Here is a 25,218-nt window from a genome sequence, read left to right on the forward strand (position 1 = left end):
ACCCTTCTCTCTTGCCTCCTTTCTGCAGGTGAGTCCTCGTGCTCTTGCTCGTGCTCTTGCTCTTGCTCGTGCTCGTGCTCGTGCTCGTGCTCGTGCTCGTGCTCGTGCTCTTGCTCGTCCTCCTCACCTGATCTCGGTGTCTCCATATGTAGTCGGGCGAGGCCTCATGCCCGAACGGCTTCTTGCCGAAGAGCATCTCATACAGCACAACCCCCGCGCTCCACACGTCCACCTGCTGCTCATTCACTGCCTGCCTGCTGCTGCTGCTGCTGCTGCTGCTGCTGCTGCTGCTGCTGCTGCTGCTGCTGCTGCTGCTGCTGCTGCTGCTGCTGCTGCTGCTGCTGCTGCTGCTGCTGCTGCTGCTGCTGCTGCTCCACCAACCTTGACCCTGCTCCTTTTTCTGTTTCTTCCTCTCTTGTAGACACCAACCTGCTGGTCCCACAGAGCACAAGAGGATGAGCGAGTGAAACTTGGTCGGACGCGATTCCAAGACTTTCTGAGGGAACGGTCAAATCCCTCCCCTCTCCATTCCCTTGCCCCACTGGCCACTCCTCCTCCTCCTCCTCTTTCTCCTTCTCCTCCTTTTTATCATCATCTTCTCCTCTTCGTTTTGATTCATCCTCTCCACCACCACCACCACCACCTCTATGCCATGTCAGTCTCTTCCCAAGCTTCCATCAGCTCTGCCCTTTCCTTCCTTCTGGATCCTCGCTCCCTTCCATCCCCCTCCACAACCTCAACCTCCCTTCCACTCCCATACCTGAGCGTACATGCCGCCGAAGCTGTGCCCGACGAGCACGGGGGGAGGGCTGTCAGGGGGCAGAACAGCGTCGATGAAGGACAGGATGTCCTCGGTGTGTTCTGAGAGCTGCACGGACTTCACCCCCTCCCTCTGCGGACTGCCTGACGTTCCTCGCAGCGATGGCGCGTACGACGCGAACCCTCGTCGGGCAAACAGATCCATCCAGTCGGACCAGCACCAGCCGCCATGGAAGGAGCCATGCAAGAAGATAACTGGAGGGTTCCCCTGCCCCTCCCGGCTCGGCATGTGGTAGAACTCCATGTCCAGCGAAGTCTTAAGTCGCAACTTGGACTTGGACGGGGTAGGAGTAGCCATGCATCTAGAGGAGATGAGTCCTTCTCTCCCGCGAAGCCTGCCATGCAGTGTTCGGAGGGTGGGCTGAACACTCTGGAACCCATGCACCGAGCAGAAAGATTGGACTAGAATCCAGCACCCTGCATCTCGTTTAGTTCCCGATCATGCGTTCCCCCCCAACCACCATTATCACCCTCCTCACTTCTTGTGTCTGTTTGTGCTCTTTTCTTGCTCCCTGCTTTCCATTCCCAGTCCCACTCTCGTTGAGCCCCCCCCCCGTCCTCGCCCGCTCTCACATCTGCTGCTCTTCATTCTTCACACATTTTGGCATCATCTTTCTCTTCTTTCATCTCTGTTCCTCTGCTCTGCTCTGCTCTGCTCTCCTTCCCTTCTCCTTTCTAGATTTCAGGTTTCTTTCTGACTCTGTCTCTCTGTCTCTGCCTCTGCCTCTGCCTCTGCCTCTGCCTCTGCCTCTGACTCTGACTCTGTCTCTGTCTCTGTCTCCCTCTTCCTCTTCCCCTTCCTCTTCCTCTTCCTCTTCCTCTTCCTCTTCCTCTCTTCCTCTTCCTCTTCCTCTTCCTCTTCCTCTTCCTCTTCCTCTTCCTCTTCCTCTTCCTCTTCCTCTTCCTCTTCCTCCTCCTACCCCTCACCTGTCATTCGCAGTGCAAATCCCATGATCATTCACACCCGTCGCTAAATCATCACCCTCATCACCCAATAGGCAATAATCATCCCCCTCATTACCAAGCAAGTCATCCCCCTCATTCTGACCCTCATTACAAAGCACTGAAATCATCCCCCTCATTCTGACCCTCATTACGTGCCCAGTTCAGTGCCCAGTTGCTGATCGCTAGCAGTCCGTCTTTGCACGGCTGGTGCCATAATAGTCTATCATATGCCAGACCGTGAAGAGTCGGACTCGGAAGCCGAAGTTCAAGTTGCAGCTCTGATTTATTCCGACAATGTTAGGAAAAGATTGAAGAAGACAGAGTTCTAAGAATCCAGCGGCAAGCCCACGGAAGTCTCCATATGCATAATTTGATAGAGTTGTGATATGGTATGGAGAAATCGTCTGTACATGTTTCAAGTTTGGATTTGCAAGATTAAGGCGCTCGAAAATATCGGGCGAAACGATTGAAACAAAAAAATTCTAGGCATTCAGCATTGAAATTGGAAGTCGTGACGAATTGACCGATCATTTCGTTTTTCATCTTCCTTCTGCATCTTCATTCTCGTGTAATACCGAAGAAATCGCGAATGGCTGTTTGCTTGCAGGATTGCGAATATCACCACCCCGATCGCATACAAACCGATCGAAAACAGGATGCTCTCTATTTCTCGTGTCCATGGCATTGGGTTTCGACGAAAAGCCACCCTTGATAACACACTCGCCAAGGTAACGTAGCCTGTGCACTGAACGTACTCATTGAAACTTTGCGAAGAAACAATGAAAGACATCGTCATTATGATTAACACAATTTTCATCCTCTCAATGTGCATGTCTGCAAGTAGAAGCTCAGCAGAGAAAAACATTGTTCTTACATATAGAATGCCTTTCAGAACCTTTCCCAGTGCACACCGCTGATTTTCGTTCATTCTTGGAGTCAGTAACAGCACCACCCATAATATCGAAACCAATACCAATCGGATCAAAAAAAGTAGTCATCACTGTCGTTGATTCCCTTGTTGAAGATTCTGACTAAAAGCACTCCTATGTAATAGGTGACTGTAAGTATCAAAGTAAGAACGCAGCCTATATTGTTGAGGCTGAACATCGACAACAACACACTCCGTCGATACTTCTCCTCAAGTTCTGGATCATCAAAGGGAGAGCAATTTTCTGCCAGATATGCTGCAAATTCTCTGGCAATCGTTGAAGCTTTCTGAAGGAGCGAGTTGTCGTCGGCATGCGAATGATTGCGGGCCTGCGCAGCGTTCCTCATGTGCGCCATAGAGTTTACTTCCTCAAACACGACGAAAAAAGCCCTTGATCAGGAAAGTCTGTTTGGGGGAGGCCAGAGGCCCTGAGTCCAATGAACTATCTGCCTCGACAGCAAACAGCAAGGGCTAGCGACGAGATTTGATCCGTGTTCTCCTCCTCTCCGCGCGTCAGCCAGAGGTGTGCGCCTCGCCGCATGCACGGTATTCGGTCTCGTGATTGGTAACGTGATATGTGACGTGAGGCTAAACGTGACAATTCAGCACACCCTTGCACCTACCGACTATAATCTACCCCTTCCAATCACCTTCAGTACCCCCTTAAAGTTGACCACCCCCTTCTCATTTCTACCCCGACTTCGATGTGACCCAGGTCGAAGCTCGATACGACCCCCGCACCCCACTCCCTCCAGATACCCTACCCCTACCACCAATTTCCTCATACCCCTACCCCCTGAGGGTGTACCCCGCCCCCCCCTTCCCGGTCCTCTGTCTAGGGAGCTACTTGCAAGAGGGCCATGATCGACATTTACCCTCTTCCCCGCACTTACCCGACAATCTGCTAAAAGTGTGATGTCCACCCTCTACCCACACATTTCCTTGCAAATACCCCTATTATTTGGTTGTGGTTTTACTACATCATATTTATTTTATGATCGGATATCTAAAACTTTTTCGGTAGAAGTTATTCCCTAAAAGATAGTAAAACCACACATAAAACAGATTGTTTTAAACAGGATGAGTTATCACCCCCATCTACCCACCGCCTCAGCTTCCAGCCTCTCACTACCCCTGTTTTCCTCGAATATCACCCCATATTTTCAACCCTCCACAACAAGAATGATTTCCCCAACACACCCCTACCCTATGATCCATGTCCTCTTTTAAAAAATATGTTTTTGGACCACCCCAATTTTTCCCTATATATACCCTGCTTTTCTACCGGTTACTTTTTAAAAACATTTTTCGAACCTACCCCACCCCCTCTTCCCAATGTATCACCCTACTCAAGCAAGGTACCCTACCATACCGTACAACCCATATCGAACACCGGGTTATTGAACCCTTGACTACCCCGTCAATGAAATGACCCTACCCTCCCGATGCTGTCATCCCAACCCACCCCACTAGCTCCACCCATGTTTCCATGTCTCCGTCGCAAGGTCAACCCCTCATCCCCGCTCTTTGGTGGCTAGGAAATGCTGGGCGGGAGCAGAGCTGTTGAGGGGAGCGAAGGACGAGCAGGAGGGGAGGGGGAGCTTTATACAGACTGACAGAGGATTGAGGTTACTTAGTGAAGTAGCGGCATTCCAGAGCATGCAAAGCAAAGAAGCATGCCAGGGAAGTCGAGAAGGCAGTTGAAAATGAAAGAAGGGCCCAAGGAACGCAAGGCGGGAAATGCCGATAGATGTTGAAGGGCGACGATGACCATAGCTGAATTCAAGAATGAACGAGGTTGAATTTTCTTATCTTGCATGAAGTAGTCGATGATAGAGAGCAGTTGTGAGCGAGATCGCAGCAACGTCAGAAGTGGTAGGGCCCTAGAATCCTGTTTCGTCTTTTAACTGCTGATTCGTCTCTTCACAAGCCCCGGGATGGTTGTGAGAAAACTTCTCTTCCTAAAAGATTCCGTGTGTTGTCCTGTTTGCTGCAGGAAGAATTGAAACATCCTGATCTGTCGCTGTATGTGTTGAAATCCAACATGTTGCTTACTGCCTGCTGTAAGGGATTTTGCATCAAGGAGGATGTTCAGCCATGACTGGCAAGAACTGGAACAAGAAGAAGCAAGCCAGAGGCCTTCTTCAAACCGCCTTGCATTGGACTCGTATGATTACGGGCCCTTTGCCAAACATTTCCTTGAACGAAGCAAGGAAATTAACGGGTCTAATGTACATAAGGATTCCATTGAGAAGCAGCAAGGTTCTGCACCGTTCAACGCGCGCAATGCCCCATCCCCTATGCAGCCACTTCCTGGGCATCAGCAGCAGTGGTCCCGCCAGGGCCAATCAGATGTTTGGGTGTCGAATGTAGATCTCCGTACAAGGTCGGTGCGATGCATGAACGTGTCAGAGTGCGGTAATTACTTGTTGATTGCTTACAATCTGGGGAGTGCAGAGATTTGGGAGTATGCAGCTACCCCAACTCTATCAGACGGACCGAGTCTGCGTTTCGACAGTTCGATATCGATGAACACTCCGGAACTGATTGAGCTTGCATCGTCTTGCGCCGTGGTGGCATTCAGCAACAGGCAGAAGGAAGAGATCATTCATGTCTTGATCGGATCCGAATTTATGGGGAGGATTTCGATCTGGGAGAAGAAATTGAAGAGCCAGAGTCCTTGGGCACTCAAGGAAATTCTAGGAGGACATCGCAAAAAGGTGCCTTAAAGTATCCCATCTTTCCCCAACCTCTAATCCTTCTCTTTTCATGGCTGTTATTCTTCTTGTTGATCCCTGGATCGAGATTTTTCTCCCATTCGCGTGCAATTTCCTTGATAATCCCCCACCCCCCTTCTCTGTGCGTTGCCTCCTTTCCTACTTCTCATTGCTTCTCGATGTTAGCTCACTCCTGCTTGTTATAGATCTGTCATCTACGTCGTTTAGGATCGGAGACGCAAGTATCCACTTTACAGCAGCTTCGTTGGACTGCTGCGTCAGCATCTGGGCGTTGCCTCTTGACGATGAGGATAAGGTTATCTTTGAGGGATCTGCCCAGTTTGTCCCATGCGATGGCTCTGCTGCGTCAGAAGTCGCAAGTGTGAAAGAGAAGTTCAATTCAGGCGTGCAATCTTGCAAGAGGAGATTCGAATGTTGGTCTCTTGTGGCTGTTCTGATTCACCAATCACCTATGGCTCGAACTCAACATGTGCGGTCAGATTGCTTCAGGGATGTGCCCAACGGCAAAGGGAAGGTCGTTCCGTACGTGGTTTGCTTCACTCAAGACGGAAACGCTGTTATCTGGAGATCTCAGAAATCTGTCAGAGGAACGGAATCTATCCTTGCTTGGAAAGTTGTCGAGCGTGTATGTTACGATGTTGGAGGGAGTGGTCGAAAGGATGGTTGTGTGTTGCAAATGAATCCAAGCAATAGTTCGCATTTTCTGGTGGCGAATGAGAAGGGTGTCGAGGTTCTAGAACTGCCACAATCTTCAGATTTTGGTAACCCGACGACTGATGCTTCAGGGTTGATGCATGTCCGAAATTTGTGCATCAACAATAGCCAGAAGGGAGGCAACTCTTTATTGCTGTTCTCCAATTGCGGAAAGATCCTTGCTGCGATTCATGGACTTGTCGATGTGAAACTCTGGAATGGTTGTGATTCATCTGTACAACCGTACAAAGAAGGCGGATCATTTAGTTTTAGTCCAGGAGGGGGTGAGAGGGTAAGCTCGGCATGCTTTCTTAACGGAGCAGCTCTTGATGATGGTTTCAAGTGGTTGTTGGTTGCTCTGGATTCCGGTGTGATGGTGAGCATGAAATGCTACGGGGCCAAGAAGCAGAGCACTTTCAGTAACCTCTCCGACAGTGCGGCAACTTCACATCTTTCTTCTTCATTCCATGACTTGCGCACGAGCTCAAATAGCATCCAGAGGGCCTCGCAGCCCAAGGAAGCTTCCGGATATCGCGGCGTAAGCAGAAGCGATTCTTCTCCAGAGCTGTGGGAGATGCAGACCTTGCAGGACGAGTCGCTGATTTGCAGTGGTCGGTTCGCGAGTGCCTTGGAAGCAGCCAACACCTGGGACAGGACGCTGCTCGACAGATACACCGACAAGTCTGTTGCATCCATTCTGAATAGAGACCTTGAGAGTCACGGGAGATCGCTCCGGGGAAAAGTTGACTTGAAGAACGCACAGTCAGGGCTGGAAGGTTTGATCGAGGACTCCTGGTTCGATGTGGAACCGTCCTCTATGCTGGAAGGGCATCCAAGGTTGAACTTCTTGGGATTCACAGACATTTGGTGCCCCACAGGATACTGCAGGAAATTTCGACCGCGATCATATCACTTTCCTAGGAATGCAGGGCCAAAGGTTGGAGACCTCGTTCTTGCTGCAAGCTTCGGCATCGACAGCAATGCGTTCTTGGATGCAGAAGTCTTGGAGATTAGACGCAAGGACATGGCAGATGCTGGGGACGTTCAGCTAGGAGCTTCGGGCAAGTTTGCTGTGAAGGTGAGAATTTTTGCTGGGCGCAGACATTTAGTTTGACCGGGATGTGTAGGCGAGCAACAGGTCTCAGCAGCAAGCTGGAGGTGTGCTGGAGGCAGGGTCTGTACAGATGCATGCAGAGCGGAGAGAGAAGACGAGGACAAGCGAGTGCGACGACATTGAGTTCAAGGTACAGTACATGCATGGTGGTCGGGCCGGGAACTGCGCCTGGTTGAAATTCCATCACCTCTTTCAAATCTCCTCGAGGCCTGCCTTCGACACTTTGCAGGGCCTCGACCTGAGCGCATTCCAAAGGAAGCAGGGCAGTTACACCCGAGACGCGAGCAAGGCAGAGCTTGTCTGTCTGTGTGATGGTGTTTCCATGCGCAGCTTCTACCCTCCTCGCCAGGTCCTCCCCTCCTACATCGCTGCTGAAGCCGGGCATGTCAACACTCGACCGCATCCTCTGTACGAGCCGAGCTCCAGCAGCCAGAGAGTCGGAGTGGAGCCAGCAGCGGCTGCTCGCTCCCACCTTCCCCTGACGCTGGACGCGATCGTCGAGAGATCCAAGGATCGAGGGGCATCGAATCGATTCACAGCTGAGGTGGACGAGGAGGCCAGGAGCAGCGCAAAGATCTCTTTCTCCTTCCTGCTGGACGCCAGCCAGCGGCTGCTGAATGAGGGTGGCAGCAGCAGCTCTAAGGAGTCGGAAAGGGCGGAGACGTCGGAAGATCGAGCATGCAAGTCACTGTCAGATAGCTCGAAGGGGGCGGAGCATTATGCAGACCGATGGGTCCTGGCAAATAACAGCAAGGGATACGTCGTGTTCTGCAAGGACCGTGACGACGACAAGAAGCGGCACTGCGGAATTCTCGTGCAGGAGTTGTCGGACGACTCCAACCCCACGCTGCGGGTGCTTTGCAAGCATGGCTGCGTCTCCCTTCCGCAGTTCGCCAGGCTCTGCGGGCGGATAACGAAGCATCCCAAGACGTACATCAGAGTGTTCAAGTTCGGCTCTGCCTCCCTCTACAACCTCGAGAAGGACGACAACACGCGGCAGGTCTACCGCGGCATCGCGCAGGTTCGGAGGGACGAGAAGGCGGAGGCAAGAGCGCCGGACGCCTGCTTCTACGAGTACCTGGAGAGGTTCGAGGATGAGGCGGAGCTGTGCCAGGAGGTGGAGTCTGGCGTTGCGTTAGGAGGCAAGCAAAGTCATGTGGGCAGGCAGAATCCGGTCAAGAATCCCACTGCCCGACAGCAGGAGACGAAGGCTGGAGCTTCTGTAAATGTGCAGGAGGCAGCGATCCCAGTCTCGGACCTTATGGAAGTGGAGGTTGAAGTGGTCGAGGAGGATCAGGTCAAATCTGCTGACTCTCGAGCCAAGTCAGTCAGGTCAGTCAAGGTTCGAGGGAAGGAGTCAGAGGAAGCGGCTGCGGTCGGCAAGATCGCCGCCGCTGCCGACAAGTCGACCCGCCGGATGAAAAGGAACCCAGAGAGGCCGGAAGCTCCGAACGTACAGACGAGGAACAAGAGGACTCGGTCAGGGGTGGAGGCTGAAGGGAAGGGAGCGGCAGAAGAAGGGACGATCCAGGACGGTGACCGGGAGGCTGCGCCGGTCAAGGGTTGGAACACTGCGAGCGTGCCAGACAGTCTGCTCCAGCAGCACAACCTTGCAACAAGGTCTCCTAGCAAGAGGATGCGGGCTCCTGAGAAAACCTCTGTGCAAGGTGGGAGGCTCCTTCCATTCCTCCTCCTTGATCGTCCTGACCTCGCTCATCCTGCCCTTGCACATGAGCTTGACCATCAACTCTCCTCCCTCAGTAGTCCTTGTCCGTCTCTCCCTCCTCCTTTCCCCTCCTTTTCTCCTCCATCCTTTCTCCCTCCTCTTTCCTCCCTCCTACTTCCCCCTCCTCCCTGCTTGTTCCTTCTTCCCGTCCCTGTCCTCATGGCCTCTCGCGCTTGCCAGCTTGTGATGTTTCCTTCAGGGTCAAGGGAGGAGGGAGACGAGTGGAAACTGGAATTTGCGCTCGACACCGACCATCTCGTCACCAGCGCTGCTGCTGTCTCCATCAAGCTCTGCAGTGCCCTCAAGGCCAGGGCCTTCAAGGAGCAGTTCCGACCGAAAGCTGTCCGAGACAAGTGGCTGTCAGCGGTGCGTCTCAACCTACCTCCTCCTCGTCTATCCCGTCCTCGTCCTCGCCCTTGTTTTCTTTCTCGTCCTCTTCGTTCTAAAGCTCCCTCCTCCCTCTTTCTCCTAGCATTCTCATCGACTTTGCATTTCTCTCACTGATCGCCCACTTCGTTGGTTTGATCCCTGTGCTCCTGTACCTTACCCACCCCTGACTTGTCTTCATCCCCTCCCTCTCCCCTCTACCGCCCCATCCCTTCACCTGAGGCTGCTGCAGGTTGCAAACGCCACCCTCCCCGAGCTCAAGTCACTCATCATGGACCTCGAAAGATTTATTCTCCCCTCCGTGTGGGATGGAGTCTACCCACTGCAGGTCCTCCTTCCTCCTCTCCTACTGCTCCTCCTTGTCTCCTTCCTTCTCTACTGTCTCCTGCTCCTACTTCTGCCCCGCCCTCTGCCCCTTCCCCTTCCCCTTCCCCTGCCCCTTCCTCTGCCCCTCTCCCTCCCTCTGGCTTGCTCTAGCAGCGGCCGGTCCTTGTCCTCTCTGAAGTGAAGGGGCAGGTGAGAGGAAGGCTCATAGCAGCGCTGGCGGATGCCGACGATCGTCGACTGCAGCAGGCGCTGGCAGTGATAGCACAGCACATCTGCCCGACCATGTTCGTTGCGTTCCCCTTCTCCTCCGCGTCCAACAAGCACTTCTGGAGGAGCCACGACGAGTGCTCATCTGCCTTCGTCTCCTTCCACCGCAAGAAGACCCAGGAGGAGAAGCAGGAGGAGCAGGGTATGGAGGCGTGCGATCAGCAGAACGAGTAGGGGCTCGGAGCACGCGGGTTGGGCCGCAGCGGATGTATCAATAGAGTCGCGCCGTGTTATCATGTCAGTGCAGAGGAGAAGAGAGTAGCTTCAGTCATCATGTAAACTAGTCACAAGCCCCAAGGAATAAGAAACTCTTATCAACAAGTTTACCCACTTCGCTCCTCCTCTCTCCTCTCTCCTCTCCCTCTCCCTCTCCCTCTCCCTCTCCGTTCCTCCCTCGTCGACATCACATGGCCTTGTTCCCCTGCGTTGCGAGGAGTCAGAGACGAGCCGTTGTCGACGTCAGCACTCACCTTCTGCAGCTGCGACATCCTCTCTGCCTCCTGCTTCCACTTCTCGGTGAACTTCTGCCGCATGAACGCATGGAACGATACTGATCCGAGGTTGCCGAGGACGAAGACAGTGATGGAGAAGACGAGGCTATCTATCTCCTCGTTGAGAGCAAGGCGCTTCGACGGCCACAGCAGCCGCGCAAGGTTGCCTACGAAGCAGATAGTCGCCGTCCTCCTCACGTTGAGCGGCCAGAAGCGCGGGGAGATCACGATGCAGCCGAGGCTGAGGGAGATGCTGGCGATGAAGGCAGAGTCGTAGAGGATCTCGAACCGCAGGTGGTCCACCGCAAACATGAAGATCCTCAACTCCACCACCCAGTTCAGCCACCGCCCGGCGAACGTCAGGTAATGAGCGGGGAGCTTGTCGGATACCGTGATGACGAGCCAGCAAGTGAGCAGGATGACGAACCGGAACATGAAGAGGAAGTCGGAGAGCGAGAGGGACTTGTGGCTCATGATTCGCACCGCCAGGACTCCGCCGTTGTACGTCAGCGCGAGGATGAAGACGGAGCGCAGAAAGACGTTGTCGGAGCGGAAGATGGAGGTGAGGAAGAACTTAGTGTACTTCTTCTCCTTCTCCACGTCCTTGAACGCCCTCGCTGACGCAACGAGCGAGGCCAGGAAGGGGATGATCTGCACAGATCTGCGACTGTTCCTCATAACCTCCAGCTCCTTGTCCTCTATGACTTGTTCTCCAGACGTTCTGGTTTCATTGCCGCCCGTATGCCCCGGTCGATTCGCAGAATTTGTCTCCCTTACCGCCCTTACTCTAGCCACCTCCTCTATGGCTGCTGCCATGCTTTAGCTGCCCTTTGGACACAATGCAGCAGCAATTGACTGCACGCCCTCCCTCCCTCCCTCTCCCCTCCTCCTTCTACTCTCCTCTTTCTCTCTTGGTTCTCTCTTCCTTCTCTTCCTCTTCCTCTTCCTCTTCCTCCTCCTCCCCTTTCTCCTTTCCCCTTCGCTGTGCTGCTCTTCGCTCGAGCACTTTCGTGACCCCTTGCAAAGGTCACGTTACCTGGCTGTGAAATCGAACTATTTCAAAATATCATATACACACAATACCTGCAAATAACCCCTACCTCCCTATTACACGTCAAGTACCCACCTTTTGATGAAAAATGTCTCCCCACAGTGGACTCAAGTATAATATTTTTAGTTTGGCGCCGTGAGCGACTGTTGTACCACTACCCCCCTCTCACTAAAGATTTGCCCCTGACTATAACCCCTTCTTTCATCATGTTTCAGACCCCTTCGTGACATTACCCCTACCCCCTCAGATCCAGTTTGGTGCCTACAATGTCAGATGACTCGAAGGAGTAAAAAACTCTCGAGATTTTATATAGTTTTAATAAACAATAGTTTTAAAATTGTTAAAATTAGTAATAACTCCAAAGGTGGTTCATATCGGATTAGTCACGGTTCTGTAACCGCCCGATGCATTGCCCGGACCAGATCGGGCCCGTGACCCGAGAAGTGCCGGAGGCACTGACCGAATGCCTTTGAAAGGTCAGTGAGGGGACGAGGCCAAACTTGCCAGCAAAGTAAGCGGACGCCGAGGTGGGGGTAGTAAATGAAGGGGTGAGGGGTAGACAAGCCTTCAATTTTGAGGTAAATTAGGGGTAAGTTTTGTGTCCAATGGAGGGGTATGGAGAAACAAAATGGGGGTAGGGGTACAAATTTTCATTACATGAGTGTGAAGGTGCATACAGGTAGGTGAGGCCTGACTCATTGGGAGGGGGTGGTGTTGAATCGAGGAGTTTAATGACCCGGTGGGTGTATTTATTACCCGAGGGACATGGAATATTTGCATAAAATTATGGGAAATATAGGGGTAGGTAAAAAATGAAAGGGGTCCTAATGATGCCCTTGTTATATATGGGGGTACTCTGGCAGCAAGGGTATCTAAGGAGGGGTAGGGGTGGCAGTAGCCATGGAGGGGGCTGAACCCCCCCGATGCTCCTGCAGCTGAGCTTGCCTCCAACCCCTCCTCCTCGCCGCCGCCCTCCCTCTCTTCTCTCCCGATCTTCTCTCCCCTCTATCTCTTCTCTTCCTTTCCTTACCTCATTGTCCCGCCTCGCCCTTGCCACCGCTCTCTCCCTTTGCCCTCGTTTCTCGCTTACCTTGTCCCACGTTCTTATTGAGGCTTCACCTTTTCCCCTCTTGCTGTTCTTCCTTTCCTCAACTTATCTGCATTCCTGGACCCTGATCCTGACCTCCTGACCCCTTGCCCTGCTCCTCGTGTTCCTCATGCTCCTCCTGGCACTGTTATCCAAAGTTTCTTGATCTTTCACCCACCCTCTGTCGCACAGGTGGATCGTAACGTCCACTGGCCTTAGTACATACCTTCCTCAGGCTAGGAAAGCAAGGAGAGATGCAGAGGTCGAGGATAGAACTTGTTGGAGGCGATTCCTCAGTGTCCCTCCATAACAGGATATTTCTTCCTTTCCTTTTTCTGCTCTCTCATACTCCATGTCTTCTGGGTGGTGTCCAGAGCTTGTTTGGAAGCCAGCTAGTTTGGACTCGGTCGTGTTTGACTTAGCACTATCTTCCTTGAGCCTCCTCAATGTCTACCCGCTGCTCTTCCTTCCCTCCTCCCCTCTCCTCTCTCCTCTCTCCTCTCCCTCTCCTCTCTCACTCCCCGTTGCCCTGTGGGGACTGCCTTACGACGCTCACTGTGTCTTGCATGCCTGTCATCTTCATGACACGTGAACGATCTCATCCCGTGCGAGTTCAGCTCGTTGTCTTGCGTGCCCTGCTGTTGATCACCTCACCTGAAGCATCTTATGTTCGTCGCAGATCGCAGAGGTCATGGAACTTGCCTGAGTTCGGTGCGATCAAGGCAGGAGAGAGTGGCATGTGACGGGAGTGCTGTGTTGGAGACATGGGAAGCGGTATGCTGAAGCATGCAGACAAAGTGAAATCGAAGAGAGGAGAGAAGGAGCCGGAGGATTCGACGCTGCACACGAGGAAGGTGAGGAAACTTCACCACGACGATCAGCCCAGTGGCCAGGAGGAGAGCATGGAGGAGGAGACCGACGAGCTCCTGAACAGAGACGGGATTGAGCAGGAGGAGCAGAAGGGAGACCAGGGCAAGGTGGAGCACAAGGAGCGAGAGTTCTGGATTGTTGGAGATCCCCAGTCTAGCGAATTCGGGAAGCCGTTCCTGGACGAGCGGCTGATCCGAGCAGGAGTCCGACGGGGCCCCTACTGCCTGGTGACTCGCGAGGATGAGACGACCCTCCTCCTCCACAGGGCCCCTTCGGTGGCAGACTTTCACTCCCACTACCTCGAGAAGGCGAAGCCGCAGATCGCGGCGATGGAGGCGGAGGCGAGGAAGAAGCTCGCTCTCCTGGGGGACTCCCGCACCTCAGAGAGGAGGGCGGAGCTCGGGCATTGGGACATCATCGCTATGCGCCCTGCCTTCGTTCCTCGTCGGGTGATCTACGGATTTGTCATCTTCCTACTCATCATCGGGACGGGAATCATGCTGTACAGGGACGAGCCTCCCTCCCTCCTCCTCCCCGTCCTCGTCACCTGCCTCTACCCGATCGCGATCATGGTCGCGTCTCGCATCATGATGGAGAGGATTCAGCCAGCGGAGAAGTACGTGTTCGAGTTTCTCCTGGTCTTCGACCTCTACCAGACCATCTCCTCCTCCTTCATCTTCATCCTCGTCCTCCTCGAGTCCAACAGGCTGGGAATGCTGCGACATCCATGGGGCAACCGGGCGGAGGTTTCCTCCCCCACCTTGCGCTGTCTGATCCAGCTGCACTACTACAACCGTATCCTCGAGCTCCTCGACACGATCTTCCGCATCTCCCAGAAGAAGTTCCGCACCTACGGGGCCCTTCACTTCTACCTGCGCCTCGTCAACGTCTGGTCCTGGTTTGCTGCAGCTCGAGTGGGAGGAGGAGACGCGTTCTTCATCACCGCCCTGGACTCTGCTGTGGTCGCCATCAGATTCGTAGTCTTCACACTCTCCCTCCTCCGTCTCAACTGGAACATCCGCATCGACTTCGGCATGCATGCGCCGAAGTTACACTTGTTCAGGAAGGAGCATCTGTACCACCTGCAGGTTTACGAGTTCGCCGTCCTCCTCCTCCATGCCCTGCTGGCGCTATGGTGGAGGAGCATGCCGGCCGGCCTGATGGTGATGCAGATCTTTGTGATGCTGCAGGGGCTCTTCATCTTCACGGACTTCTACTTCTCACGCGACGCTGAGAAGAGGCTGTGGAAGAGGAGGTACACCGAGTCTCGCCTCATGATCAGCTTCGACTCCTCGGCATGGCTCTTCCTCTACCACTTTGGAGTCGCCATGTGGTTCGAGGACAACATCGACAAGGACCCGAAGCTCATCGGCTACAGCGGCAGCAGCGGAGGGTCGCTGGTTGCCGGCACACTCGCCTCAGGCATCGACGCCCGAGCCCTCTCAACCTGGGTCATCTCCAACTCGTTCCCGGTGGCTGGCAGGAACCCCTTCCGCCTCCTCTCCCAGTGCGAGCAGGCGCTGGACATCTTCCTGCCCAAGGACGCACACCTCAAGAGTACCGAGGTTCTCCGCGTCCTTCTCACCAAAGTCTCAAGCAAGCCTCCCTTCCTCATGGGAGAGGTAGTTAGCACCTTCCACACTTGGGGGGAGCTCTTTGCCAGCCTTCGTGCCTCCTGCCACATCCCCCTCGTCTGCCTCCTCCCGTATCCTGTCCCCGGGCACGGCTGGTACTACGACGGGCTCGTGTGGGCGTCGCTCTTCGTGCCGTGGAGGACGTTCAGTGAGTCGGACACGGTGATCAAAGTCAGGTAACACCTCCCACCATCTGCTCCTGCTCCTGCTCCTGCTCCATGCTTCTCCTTCTCCTTCTCCTTCTTGCTGGTTCCCCTCATCAACTTGCCGTTCTGCTCCTCCGCTTTGTTCCCTCCATAACTTCCTTTTGTCATCGTCAGCCTCCTTTCATCCTCCTACTCCTCATGTTCGTCTTCTTCGACTTCTCCCTCCTTGTTCGTTTTCTTGCTGTACTTGTTGTCTTCTCTTGTCTGTCGTTCTTGTCTTCTCCCTCCTCCGCTCTTGTCGCCTTGGCATTGAATGGATGAGGCAGCGCGTTTGGAGCTCCGGGAGCTGATCTGAAGCCCAGCGTTCGGATTCCGTTTTGGTGGTGAGAAGAGGGGAGGAGAGGAGGAGACGGAGGAGGAGGCAAACATGGAGGAAGCAAGAGTTTAGAGACCAGGACGAGGACGAGGACGAGGGGTACACGAGGAAGAGGTCGGGCTTGAGAGAGAGACTCGAGAGGGAGGGAGGAGGATACGCAGGAAGAGACGCAAGGATCTTGTGCGCTGATGGGGGCGAGCAGGGCGATTTTCCCTCCCTCCATGGAGGCTCTACATGGCCTTGTCATGCTGGGATATCACGACACGCAAAGTGAGATGATAGCTTTGACAGGCTGCTTGTCGTGTTTGACAAGCTGACGAGTTTTTCTCAGACTACTTCAAGCAGCCCGGCTGCTCTTCGAAGAGCCTCCTTCTCCTCCGACAGCGTGCGAAGGAGAGGCCGCTAGAGTCCAGACTAGACAAGGTGAGGGGAGGAGGAAAACCAAGAAAGGAAGAGGCAGAGGGGGATCTGAACGAGTTGGCTGGGAAGTTTTGGCAAGGGAGGGAAGCAGGAAGGCAGGAGGCCTGAGCATGAGGGGGAAAGGTAGGAGAGGTAGTGTAGGCATGATGAGGATGGAGGAGAAGGGAGGGAGGAAGAAGCGTTGACGCTGGAAACAGGGAGCAAAGCAGAGCATTCGAAATCTAGAGGAGCTGGTGAGGCGAACATGGACGCGTGTTTTCTACTTCTCTGTCTTCCTCTTCGTCCTCCTCGTCTTTGTCTGCTTCTCTTTATTCATTGTCCCATACATGAACAGTCTATGATACACCACACGCTCCTCCTCTCTCTCTCTGCCCCCCCTCCTCCGCTGCTCCGCTTCCTCCGACGACGACCACCTGTCGTCCATATCCTCGTACTCGTCCTACTGCTCATGTCCTTGTCTCCGCCCCATCCTCCTCCTCATCCGCCTCCTCTTCCTCACCCCCGTCCTCCTCCTCCATGTCGTCACTACATCTCTGCCATGAGCTCGTGTACCCTTTGATTCATTGGCACGCGCTTCCTCTTCAGCTCCTCGTAGATGCTGCCGCTCTTCATCAGTGCACCTCCTCTGCCACTTCCCTCCTCCCCCTCCTCCCCAATCTGCTACTTCCTGCCCTAACCTCCCTCTTCACCCCAGGCTACTCCTCCTCCACTCCCTCTACCCCCTCCTCCCCTGCTCCTTTCCCGCATTTCCCCCTTTTGCTTTCTCTCATCTCCCTTTCCCCTGCCCCACCTCTACCACTGCCGTGTTGTCCTCTACCTCCGTACATACTTCTTTCTTCTTCCTCTCGTCTCCTTCCTCCATGGTCCCTCAAGACTCTCCCTCCCCTCCCTCCCCTACTCCCCTCCCTCCCTCCTTCACCGTCTCAAAGTCTCCTCGTCTTCCATCTCCTCCTCAATCAGCAGCTGGAGCAGCCTGCCGTCCACCAGCCCAGCCTGCCGTTCTCTCCTCATCTCGTGCGAGGAGGACGAAACTAAGTCTCACCTGCTCGGCCTCCTCCAGCAGTGCTCTGGCCCTCCCCATCCCAGCATCCCCCCTCCTCCCGTGCAGCTGTAACATCCTCCCGTAGGTCTGCGAGCTCCGGCAGGCCGCAGGGATAGCGTCAAACATTTCCTCCGCTGACTCGACTGCTTCCTCCGAGCCATCGGCACACGCGCACGCGAGGAAGGAGTTGCAGAGGCCTGAGGAATGTGAGATGAGAGGGGAGAGGGGAGAGGGGAGAGGGGAGAGGGGAGAGGGGAGAGGGGAGAGGGAGAGGGAGAGGGAGAGGGAGAGGGAGAGGGAGAGGGAGAGGGAGAGGAGAGGAGGAGGAGGAGGTAAGTAAACGAAGGGGAGGAAGGATGAAAGAGAGGGGAGGAGCGAGAAACAGGTAGGAAACGAGAGAAGAGGAGGGAAAGGAGAGAGAATGGTTGTCAAAGTGGAGGGAGGCGGTGGTGGATCAGAAGGAGGAGGAGGAGGAGGAGGAGGAGGAGGAGGGGACGGTGGCAGGAGCGGGGGTGGAAGGGGAGGGCGCGGGGAAGGAGCAGGAGCAGGACCTGTGTCGATCTGTAGAACAGCATCTCTCTTCATAGTCTTGATGATAAGATCTGCGCTCTTTATCGTTGCTCTTTTCTTCAGTATGCTCTGAAGAGGCGGCGAGACACAGCGAAAGGAGGAGGGGAGGAGGAGAGGAAGGGAGCAGGGAGGAAAGGAGGAGGGGAGCAGGGAGGAAAGGAGGACGGAAGAAGGGAGGAAAGGAGGACGGGAGGAGGGGAGGAGGAAGTTCAAACGAGTCAGCATGTAGGAGAAAGGGAGGAGATCGACCTGCTCGCAGATGCTCATCAGGATGGAGAAGGAGATCAAGTCGGGTTTCACGATATCGCACCCCGCCAGCTTCTCCCTCCTCCCCTTGTGCTCGCAAAGGTGGTGGAATATTTCCGTCCTGCGAACGGTTGTCACAGCAGGGAGCAGCTGTTCGTTCCTCACCCTTCATGGAGCGGGTCGAGGAGGGATCGGGAGCTGTGCAGACAAGTCTTGAGCAGCGCGTTCAGCGTGAACCTGTCGGGGGAGAGCTTGCTGTCGACCAGCAGCTCTACGATCCCCCAGGCCCTTGCCAGCCCTCCCTGGCTGTACCTCGCTGAGTTCGCGCAGCACTCGAGGAGGGTGTTGAACGTGACGAGGTTGGGGGCGATGCCGTCAGCCGCCATCCTCTCAAGCACTCGCTCCCCGTCCTCCAGCTCCGCCTTCTTGTGAGATGCGCACTTGGCGATCAGGTCCAGCAGCGTGTTGTACACATGGAGGGAGGGGGCTAGTCCCTGGCTCCTCATCATCTCTACGATGCGCTCGCCGTCTCTTGGGGATGCCAACGATCTCTCAGCGCACTTGACGCACAGCTGCATGTAGGAGGTGAACGTGTACTGGTCGGGAGAGACTCCGTTGGCAAGCATGAGCTGAACAACGCTGAACCCTGTCATGGGCGTCACCGGCGCTCCTGATCTTCTTCCCTGCTTCATCATCATCTTCGTGCAGACGTCGAGCAGCGTGTTGAACGTGTACGCGTCTGGCTGCACCCCGTCCTCCTTCATGCTGCTGATCACCTGGCTCCCGTGAGAGAGTATCGCTTCCCCCCTCCATGCCGCCTGCGCTACTGTGTTCATGAGCGCGTTGTAGAGGATGGCATCCGGCTGAAGCCCGCACTCCTTGCACTTGCTCAGCACCTCATACGCGTCATCTGCTGTCGCTCTCCCCCTCCTTATGTCTTGTCCGCACACGCTCATGAAGGTCGTGAAGAACTTGAGGGTGAAGTTGTAGTTCTCCGATCTCATTGTCTCAAACAACTGTTCAAACAAGAATAACTCTTCCACTCCGTCCTCCTCCTCCTCCTCCTCCTCCTCCTCCATCATCACCACCACCTCCTCCTCCGCCTCCTCCTCCGCCTCTTTCCACCTCTAACCCCCCCCCCCCCCTCCCCTCCCTGCGTCTCCCCTCTTATCACTCCTGGCCTTCACCTGGTTGGCTTCAAGGAGGGAACCGCCTCTCCCCAACAAATCCTTAATGGACAGCTCTTTCTCCGGAGGCATGGCAGCTTCCTTCTTGGCATGGAGGACGACAGGAAAGCAGCGGCAACAAGCCTTCCTTGGTTTCTGCGATAGAAACATGCCATGACGGGAGGATAGCGGTCTGTGTGCAACCCAGCAGGCATCAGGGAGGACGAGGGAGAGGAGCAGCAAGACTTTGAGGAAAGGGCTTCCTCTCATGCTCAGACCGGAATCATCCATCCCTGCACCCGACTCACTCAAAGTCAGTACCTGAGAGTTTGAAATCTCACGTGCTCTCCTTCCTGCTTGCTCGCCTACCCTCCTATCAGAGGCCTTGCTGACATTACTCCTGCTGCTGCTCCTGCTGCTGTGCTGCTGCTGCTGCTGCTGCTGTGCTGCTGCTGCTGCTGCTGCTGCTGCTGTGCTGCTGCTGCTGCTGTGCTGCTGCTGCTGTGCTGCTGCTGCTGCTGCTGCTCCCAATGTCCCAACCCTCCTCCTCCTCCCCCTCCTCCTCCTCCTGTCCCCGTCCTCCTCCTGCTCCTCTATGTACAGACGCATCACATGCGCAGAAATCTAGAGAACGGTAGGGTAGGTGGAGATATCACTGGGGTCACTACTACTATATCTTACACAATGAGGGGTACTTTGAACTATTAATTTGGGGGTTACCAACTTGTTATTCATGCACAGGGTGGGTACTTTAATTTTGTGAGTAGGTAGGGGTCCCTAAAGTCCGGTGAAAAAGGAATGAAAGTTTGCGGGCATGCTGCCGACGAAGTTCTGAGAAGGAAGCAGGTGAAGGGGAGGAGGAGGAGAGACGAGGGACGAAGGAGAGGATCATGGTAGGAGGGATGAAGAGGCAAGCTGGGAGAGATGAAGGAGGGGGAGTGAGCGAGGAGTAAGGGATGAAGGAAACACGAAAAAGCAGAAAGGGAGGGACGCGCGGAGAAGGGAGCGAGCAGAAAACAGGAGTTGGGAGGGAGAGGATGAGAAAGATTCTTACGTGGGGTACGCCAACAACGGTGATCGGAAGTGCTGCAGGTGAAGTTTGAAGTGCGCGTGCAAGCTGAGGAATCTAGGAGGTGTGTAGACTCAGCTGCGGAGAGGGGAGTCCCCCTACATAAGATCATCAAGAGCATGGTGTTTGTCTGCCAGAGCCGAGGAGACGAGCAAGGTTCTCATAACTACCTGCATTGTATGGTTCCTGGACATTGCCAGGTGAGGGACCTTGGAAGAGGAGGGAGAGGAGGGAACGAGAGGGAAGGGGGGGTGCGGGGGGGAGAGGAGGAATCGAGAGAAGGGAGAAAAGCGGGAGGAGAGACGAGAGGAGGGAGGCAGGAGATGAAGAGGAGGTACGTAGGCGGAAGGGATATCGAGGGGAGGGAAGTGAGAGAGTGGAGGAGACGAGAGTAGGTGAGGGAATAGAGCGCTTGGCAGCATACTCAGTAGCAAGCAAGGTCTCCAGAAGCAAACTTGAGGCGCACGTGGGCTGCGAATGTTCCTTGCTAGACCCCGACAGGATGAGGTGACCAGCTGGGAAGGGAGGTGGGGGATGAGAAGAGGACCCGCAGGTCCATCACGGGAGCTGACATAGGAGCTGTGCATCCCTTCGTCCCCGGCGTATCGAGGAGGATCCTGGACCAGCGAGTGCTGGCGAACGAGGTAGGGAGGGGAGGAGGAACGATGTTGCGGCAGTTTCATGCTGTTTGCAAGACGATATCGTTCAACAGTGGGGATATGAAAGTCGGCCTGATTGTGAAAACAGAGGTGAAACCTGTCGCACCATTGTTTTGTTCGTAACGTTTCTCGTCAGGATTTTCTGGACGCGTTCGAAGGAGAAATTACGTGCGCTGATATTGCATGTAACAATTGATAGACTTCTCCAACTTCTTCACGCCATTTTGATTCTATCTTAAGATTGTGAGGAAGACGACTACACACCAGTTGCTAAGGTGACGATTCCGTGTAACTGCTCTTGTATGTAGGGTTGTTACGAGAGCTCATTGTGTTCCAGACATTCGGAATAAGCCTGTCTGATGCTAAATATCTCGTCGACCGACCAAACGCGCTGGGTGAGGTTTGCTAGAGAAAAGATCTTGTGGAGGACTGAAAGTCATCGAAGATTATTTCTCAAGATGTGTAAAAGAGATCGGAGACGAACGTACTAACTGCTCGGTTGATCTCTTTTGCCCTACCAGCTCATGTTATTGATGCTGTCTTCTCCTGCACAGACTATTGCTAAAACTCTGGATTGGATTAGAACGCTTGTAAGGTTTGCGAGCCAGGTCAAGCTCGACAGAGGATTGCTATGACCTGAGGTGAAAATGTAACAGTTATAACAGAACAACTCAAGCATCGAAGTCGTTAGCACTTCATGGATGAAAGAGCTGATAATGAGGTGTAGTCTCGGGCCCTTGCCTTACAGTCTCTCAGTGGTTGACAGGGAGAATACAACGAAATATGCAAGAGAACAGGAAAGGTGTTGTTCACAACTTGTCCATATCGAATGACAACTACCTTGTAGGCTCTGAAAGCATACGTCGTCAGCGGAACTCCACCGTCATTGCCACAAGAACAACAAGAAGATCAGGCTGTGATATCGCGATTTGTGCAGCAGGTCACTGCGATCATCCTGTACCATCGTGATTGAGACTGTAGACTTTGGAAAAGCATGCGGATGTCGTAGCGAAAATGAGGTATCGATGAATCGTAGTGCACCACTTCTCCTTTCTCACCGGGCGCTACAGGCAGTCCCGACCACCGGCATCGAGGGAGAAAGACAAGATGATAAACTTCCTGATGGTAAGGAAACAATGAGGTGGGGCAAGCCTCTGCTGAACAGATGTCCGTCCTAAGGGTGAGGTCATGAAAGAAACAGCGGGGAGGTTAGCTCCGAAAGAAGTCAGAAAGGTGATCATTGAAAGTCTTCAGCCCAGCAGTCACTGAATCACCGGGGAATAAAAACGGTACCTGCGAGCCTCCTCGGCTGCCGGAATAACTTCCATCGATCACGAGTAGTACGCTGCTCAATGTACCAGCTGACTCAGATATGGATCGCACTGACACGTCGAGTTGCCGAGACTCTCAGCCTGTATTTGTAGCACAGGGACGAAGAGGCGGGGTCTTTTTCCTAGCCATCTTCCTAAGGCTCCTCCTATGTCTGGACCCTGTTTCGTCACCGTGCATTAAACTCGGTCTTGAGCAAAACCAGTGAGGCTTGTTAGTACAGCTGGGAGTAAAGAAGCTGGGGTCAACATGATGTCTGCATCACTTCTGTGGCATACTAAGTTTACAAGTCTCCGTCACTCAGTTGAAACCCGAGCCGGGGTCCAGGAATCAAACTTCAAATTGCCTTTCAACTTGTTTGATGGGTGGGCCGCCGGGCCGCCGGCCGCCGCCGGGCCGACCGGGCCGGTGACCGGACTTATTTCACAGTGAGCATCCAACCGTTGGCAAGCCTGACCGTACCGTACAGTGAAGTGAGTCAGTTTCTATTGACAGACGGTACGGTAAGACTTAGAGGAAAGACTGGCACGGTGCGTGAGTGGCAACGGGGTTTCAGTCGCAAAGGAGCCCGCCGCGTTGAAGGGGCTGCTCCTGCGACTTGCAGCCACGAGCTCGCAGCTCCCCGGAGACAATCCGATTGTCAACGTCATGTCCCATCATGTGACTGATAAGTTAGCGGCAGAGCCCCGGACAAGCCCTTCAAGGGTGCCCTGGGTAAGGACATTTTAGAGTTCCGAAGTTCCGAGTTCTCAGTGAATTTCCGGCTCGAACGGGCCCTCAGGCCCCCGCTGACCTCAGGGCCTCTTTCGACCTTTCGACCGACGGTGATGCTATAAAGAAGAGTTTCTGAAAAGACTCCTCTTCGTTCACGTATAGTTAACCTCAAAGTCGTATTTGACAAGGGGAAAAACGAAAAAGTCTGTTTTCGAGCGCTTTCTTCAGGTTCATCATTATTATTTTATGACCACACGGGTCATATTACAAAGATTTTTGAACTTGGAGCTGATGGGTGGGTATGAAAGGGAGAATAGGGGGGTGAAGGTGAGGGGGGTGGGTCAGCGAACGTGAAAAGGGTGGACACAGGAAGTTGACTGGAAGTTGACTGTGGGAAAGTAGATGGAGAGGGGGGAGGGGGTGAAAGGTGGGTGGGGGAAAAAGGGGGGTGGTGAGAAGTGGCGATCAAGGTTCGGAGGGTCTCTGCCTTGAATTGGACCGTTACAGGTCAAGAGGGTAGGTGAAGAGAGGGAAAGATGGGGGTAGGGGTTCCTCATGACTTGTATTCGAGGGGTCACTGAATCTTGAGATAGGTAGGGGTCATAAAGAAGGAAGGACCGTGCGGTAGTACCTCCGTTTGACGCTTGTCAACTCTCAATGGCGGGGTTGGGTGCGACAGGGGAGGAGAAGAATGGGGGAGGGACGAAGGAGGGAGAGGCGAGGGAGGAGGAGGGCAAGAAAGAAAGCACAAAGGACAAGGAGCAGAAGATCCCTCAAGCCCCCGTCAGCAAGAGCAAGCAAGCTCAACTCAAGGTGGAGACAACGGTACACAACTTGCAGGCGACCCTCGAGCATCTGAGGGGACGTTGGGAGGTAATCATGGACGCTCGGCATGAACGTGAGAGAGTGACGGGACGTTCTTGGCAGATTCGAAAGGAAGAGATCGAGTGGGGAAGGTGAGGAGAATGATCCCATGGGACTTGTGCAGTAGATGACGCAAAGTCAGGTACCTCAGTCAAGGGGCAAACGCAGTTGTTCACATCTGCACCATCCGTGGGACGGTAGGGGCAAGTCAGAACTGTCGACCCTCTGACATTCTTCCTCAGACAACCTGCGTGGGCAAGAAGATGAAGAATAACATGAAGGCTGGGTGCCAAGTTCGCGCCTGCTGTAGTCGAGTCTGCTCGCTCATGGTCTTGTTGCAGGCATACAAGGACTTGATGATGGAGATGGACGTGCTTGCTTCGGTATGTCTTGCACTTCTGCTGAGAGGGAGAGGGACGAAGACAGAGGGAGGGAGGGAGAGGAGGAGTGCGAGAGAGAAAGGTGGAGTGAGTGAGTGAGTGAGTGAGTGAGTGAGTGAGTGAGTGAGTGAGTGACAGCCAACTTCAGATCCCACATCATCCCAACGTGGTTCAGTTCCTCGGAGCTTGCATCGAAGTACAAGTCTCGTAGCTGTGACTGTCGTGCTGACATGTTGAGCTGCAGGACATTGAAAACCCTGTGATGTTCGAGGAGTACGTCAACGGCCCAACGCTTGAGTACTTCCTGCAGTTCAGAGGAGGAGATCCCCTGCCGCGCAGGTCGATCTTCGGCTGGAGCCTTGACCTGCTCCGGGCCCTCGACTTTCTGCATTGCCGAAACCCAATGATTATCCATCGGGACGTGAAACCTGCCAACCTGATCTTGAGCAAGGACCTCAATATTATGAAGCTCATGGACTTCGGCATGAGCAAGGCCGTGTCCTTGTCCGAGCGTGAAACTTCGATTCACAGCGGGTGGGCCCTATCTCCTCCTCCTGCTCCTGCTCCTGCTCCTGCTCCTGCTCCTGCTCCTCCTGCTCATCCTGCTCATCCTCCTTTTCCTCCTCCAGTGCTCTTGCCTGAACGATCTTATCAGCTTTACCGGGACCCCGCTCTACATGGCGCCAGAGGTCATGCTGACGACTGTGGGCCACTACACCGAGAAGGCAGACATCTACAGCGCTTCCTTCGTCATGTGGTACATCGCCGTTGGCAAGCGGCCGACCTCCCTCTCGCCCGACAAGGTGGAGGAGGAAGGGAGGAGGAGGTTTAGAGGAAGAAGAGGAGATGAGCAATAGTAGGAAGAGGGGGAGGGGGGGGATGTGGGCGGAGAGACGGGCAAGAGGAGGAGGAGGAGGAGGAGGAGGAGGAGGAGGAGGAGGAGGAGGAGGAGGAGGAGGAGGAGGAGGAGGAGGGAGGGCGATATCTTACACCTGAGTGCAGCAAATCCGTCAGTCCAAACATACAATGCTCATGTCAGATCCTTTGAAAACAGGATCCATCGCCATAACCTCTTATAGCTGGTTGGTATTTTTGATCGTCGTGGAAAGTGGACGAGTAGACGCTCGAAGTGAAGAGACTAAGATCAAAACAGTTGATTC

General features: G+C 54.2%; 7 protein-coding genes across 7 annotated transcripts in view; 4 read left to right on the top strand and 3 right to left on the bottom strand.

The window, feature by feature from the left end:
* The window catches only part of GUITHDRAFT_141574 (hypothetical protein), a gene marked incomplete at both ends in the record, with an annotated part of 2,262 nt that extends 1,145 nt beyond the window's left edge, over positions 1 to 1,117 (bottom strand). The window contains 3 exons of the mRNA XM_005829031.1: positions 3 to 127; positions 382 to 429; positions 761 to 1,117. Of these exons, the coding sequence (XP_005829088.1) occupies positions 3 to 127; positions 382 to 429; positions 761 to 1,117 (530 nt within the window). The remainder of the gene's footprint in view (positions 1 to 2; positions 128 to 381; positions 430 to 760) is intronic.
* A 3,662-nt stretch (positions 1,118 to 4,779) lies between these two features.
* On the top strand, positions 4,780 to 10,118 carry GUITHDRAFT_111961 (hypothetical protein; the record flags this gene model as incomplete). Its single annotated transcript, XM_005829032.1, has 7 exons — positions 4,780 to 5,412; positions 5,726 to 6,990; positions 7,045 to 7,201; positions 7,251 to 8,904; positions 9,163 to 9,329; positions 9,583 to 9,678; positions 9,867 to 10,118. 7 exons carry the CDS (start codon positions 4,780 to 4,782, stop codon positions 10,116 to 10,118), a joined length of 4,224 nt encoding a protein of 1,407 aa, XP_005829089.1.
* Positions 10,119 to 10,347: 229 nt separating this feature from the next.
* Positions 10,348 to 11,251, bottom strand: GUITHDRAFT_111962 (hypothetical protein; the record flags this gene model as incomplete). Its single annotated transcript, XM_005829033.1, has 2 exons — positions 10,348 to 10,365; positions 10,415 to 11,251. 2 exons carry the CDS (start codon positions 11,249 to 11,251, stop codon positions 10,348 to 10,350), a joined length of 855 nt encoding a protein of 284 aa, XP_005829090.1.
* Positions 11,252 to 13,337: 2,086 nt separating this feature from the next.
* On the top strand, positions 13,338 to 15,257 carry GUITHDRAFT_141576 (hypothetical protein; the record flags this gene model as incomplete). Its single annotated transcript, XM_005829034.1, has 1 exon — positions 13,338 to 15,257. The coding sequence occupies one exon, from the start codon at positions 13,338 to 13,340 to the stop codon at positions 15,255 to 15,257; it is 1,920 nt and encodes a 639-aa protein (XP_005829091.1).
* Positions 15,258 to 16,934: 1,677 nt separating this feature from the next.
* On the bottom strand, positions 16,935 to 18,881 carry GUITHDRAFT_111964 (hypothetical protein; the record flags this gene model as incomplete). The annotated part of the gene is made up of 5 exons (XM_005829035.1): positions 16,935 to 17,012; positions 17,062 to 17,258; positions 17,613 to 17,700; positions 17,881 to 17,998; positions 18,043 to 18,881. The coding sequence occupies 5 exons, from the start codon at positions 18,879 to 18,881 to the stop codon at positions 16,935 to 16,937; spliced, it is 1,320 nt and encodes a 439-aa protein (XP_005829092.1).
* Positions 18,882 to 19,841: 960 nt separating this feature from the next.
* On the top strand, positions 19,842 to 21,131 carry GUITHDRAFT_111965 (hypothetical protein; the record flags this gene model as incomplete). Its single annotated transcript, XM_005829036.1, has 8 exons — positions 19,842 to 19,889; positions 20,136 to 20,312; positions 20,552 to 20,619; positions 20,666 to 20,756; positions 20,808 to 20,861; positions 20,908 to 20,956; positions 21,012 to 21,059; positions 21,109 to 21,131. 8 exons carry the CDS (start codon positions 19,842 to 19,844, stop codon positions 21,129 to 21,131), a joined length of 558 nt encoding a protein of 185 aa, XP_005829093.1.
* A 2,340-nt stretch (positions 21,132 to 23,471) lies between these two features.
* GUITHDRAFT_111966 (hypothetical protein) lies at positions 23,472 to 25,191 on the top strand (the record flags this gene model as incomplete). Its single annotated transcript, XM_005829037.1, has 10 exons — positions 23,472 to 23,687; positions 23,742 to 23,770; positions 23,821 to 23,875; positions 23,921 to 23,971; positions 24,020 to 24,061; positions 24,207 to 24,254; positions 24,303 to 24,355; positions 24,398 to 24,592; positions 24,714 to 24,861; positions 25,138 to 25,191. 10 exons carry the CDS (start codon positions 23,472 to 23,474, stop codon positions 25,189 to 25,191), a joined length of 891 nt encoding a protein of 296 aa, XP_005829094.1.
* Between the last annotated feature and the right edge of the window lie 27 nt (positions 25,192 to 25,218).

This window comes from Guillardia theta (assembly GCF_000315625.1).
Source record: "Guillardia theta CCMP2712 unplaced genomic scaffold GUITHscaffold_55, whole genome shotgun sequence".
Taxonomy (NCBI): domain Eukaryota; class Cryptophyceae; order Pyrenomonadales; family Geminigeraceae; genus Guillardia; species Guillardia theta.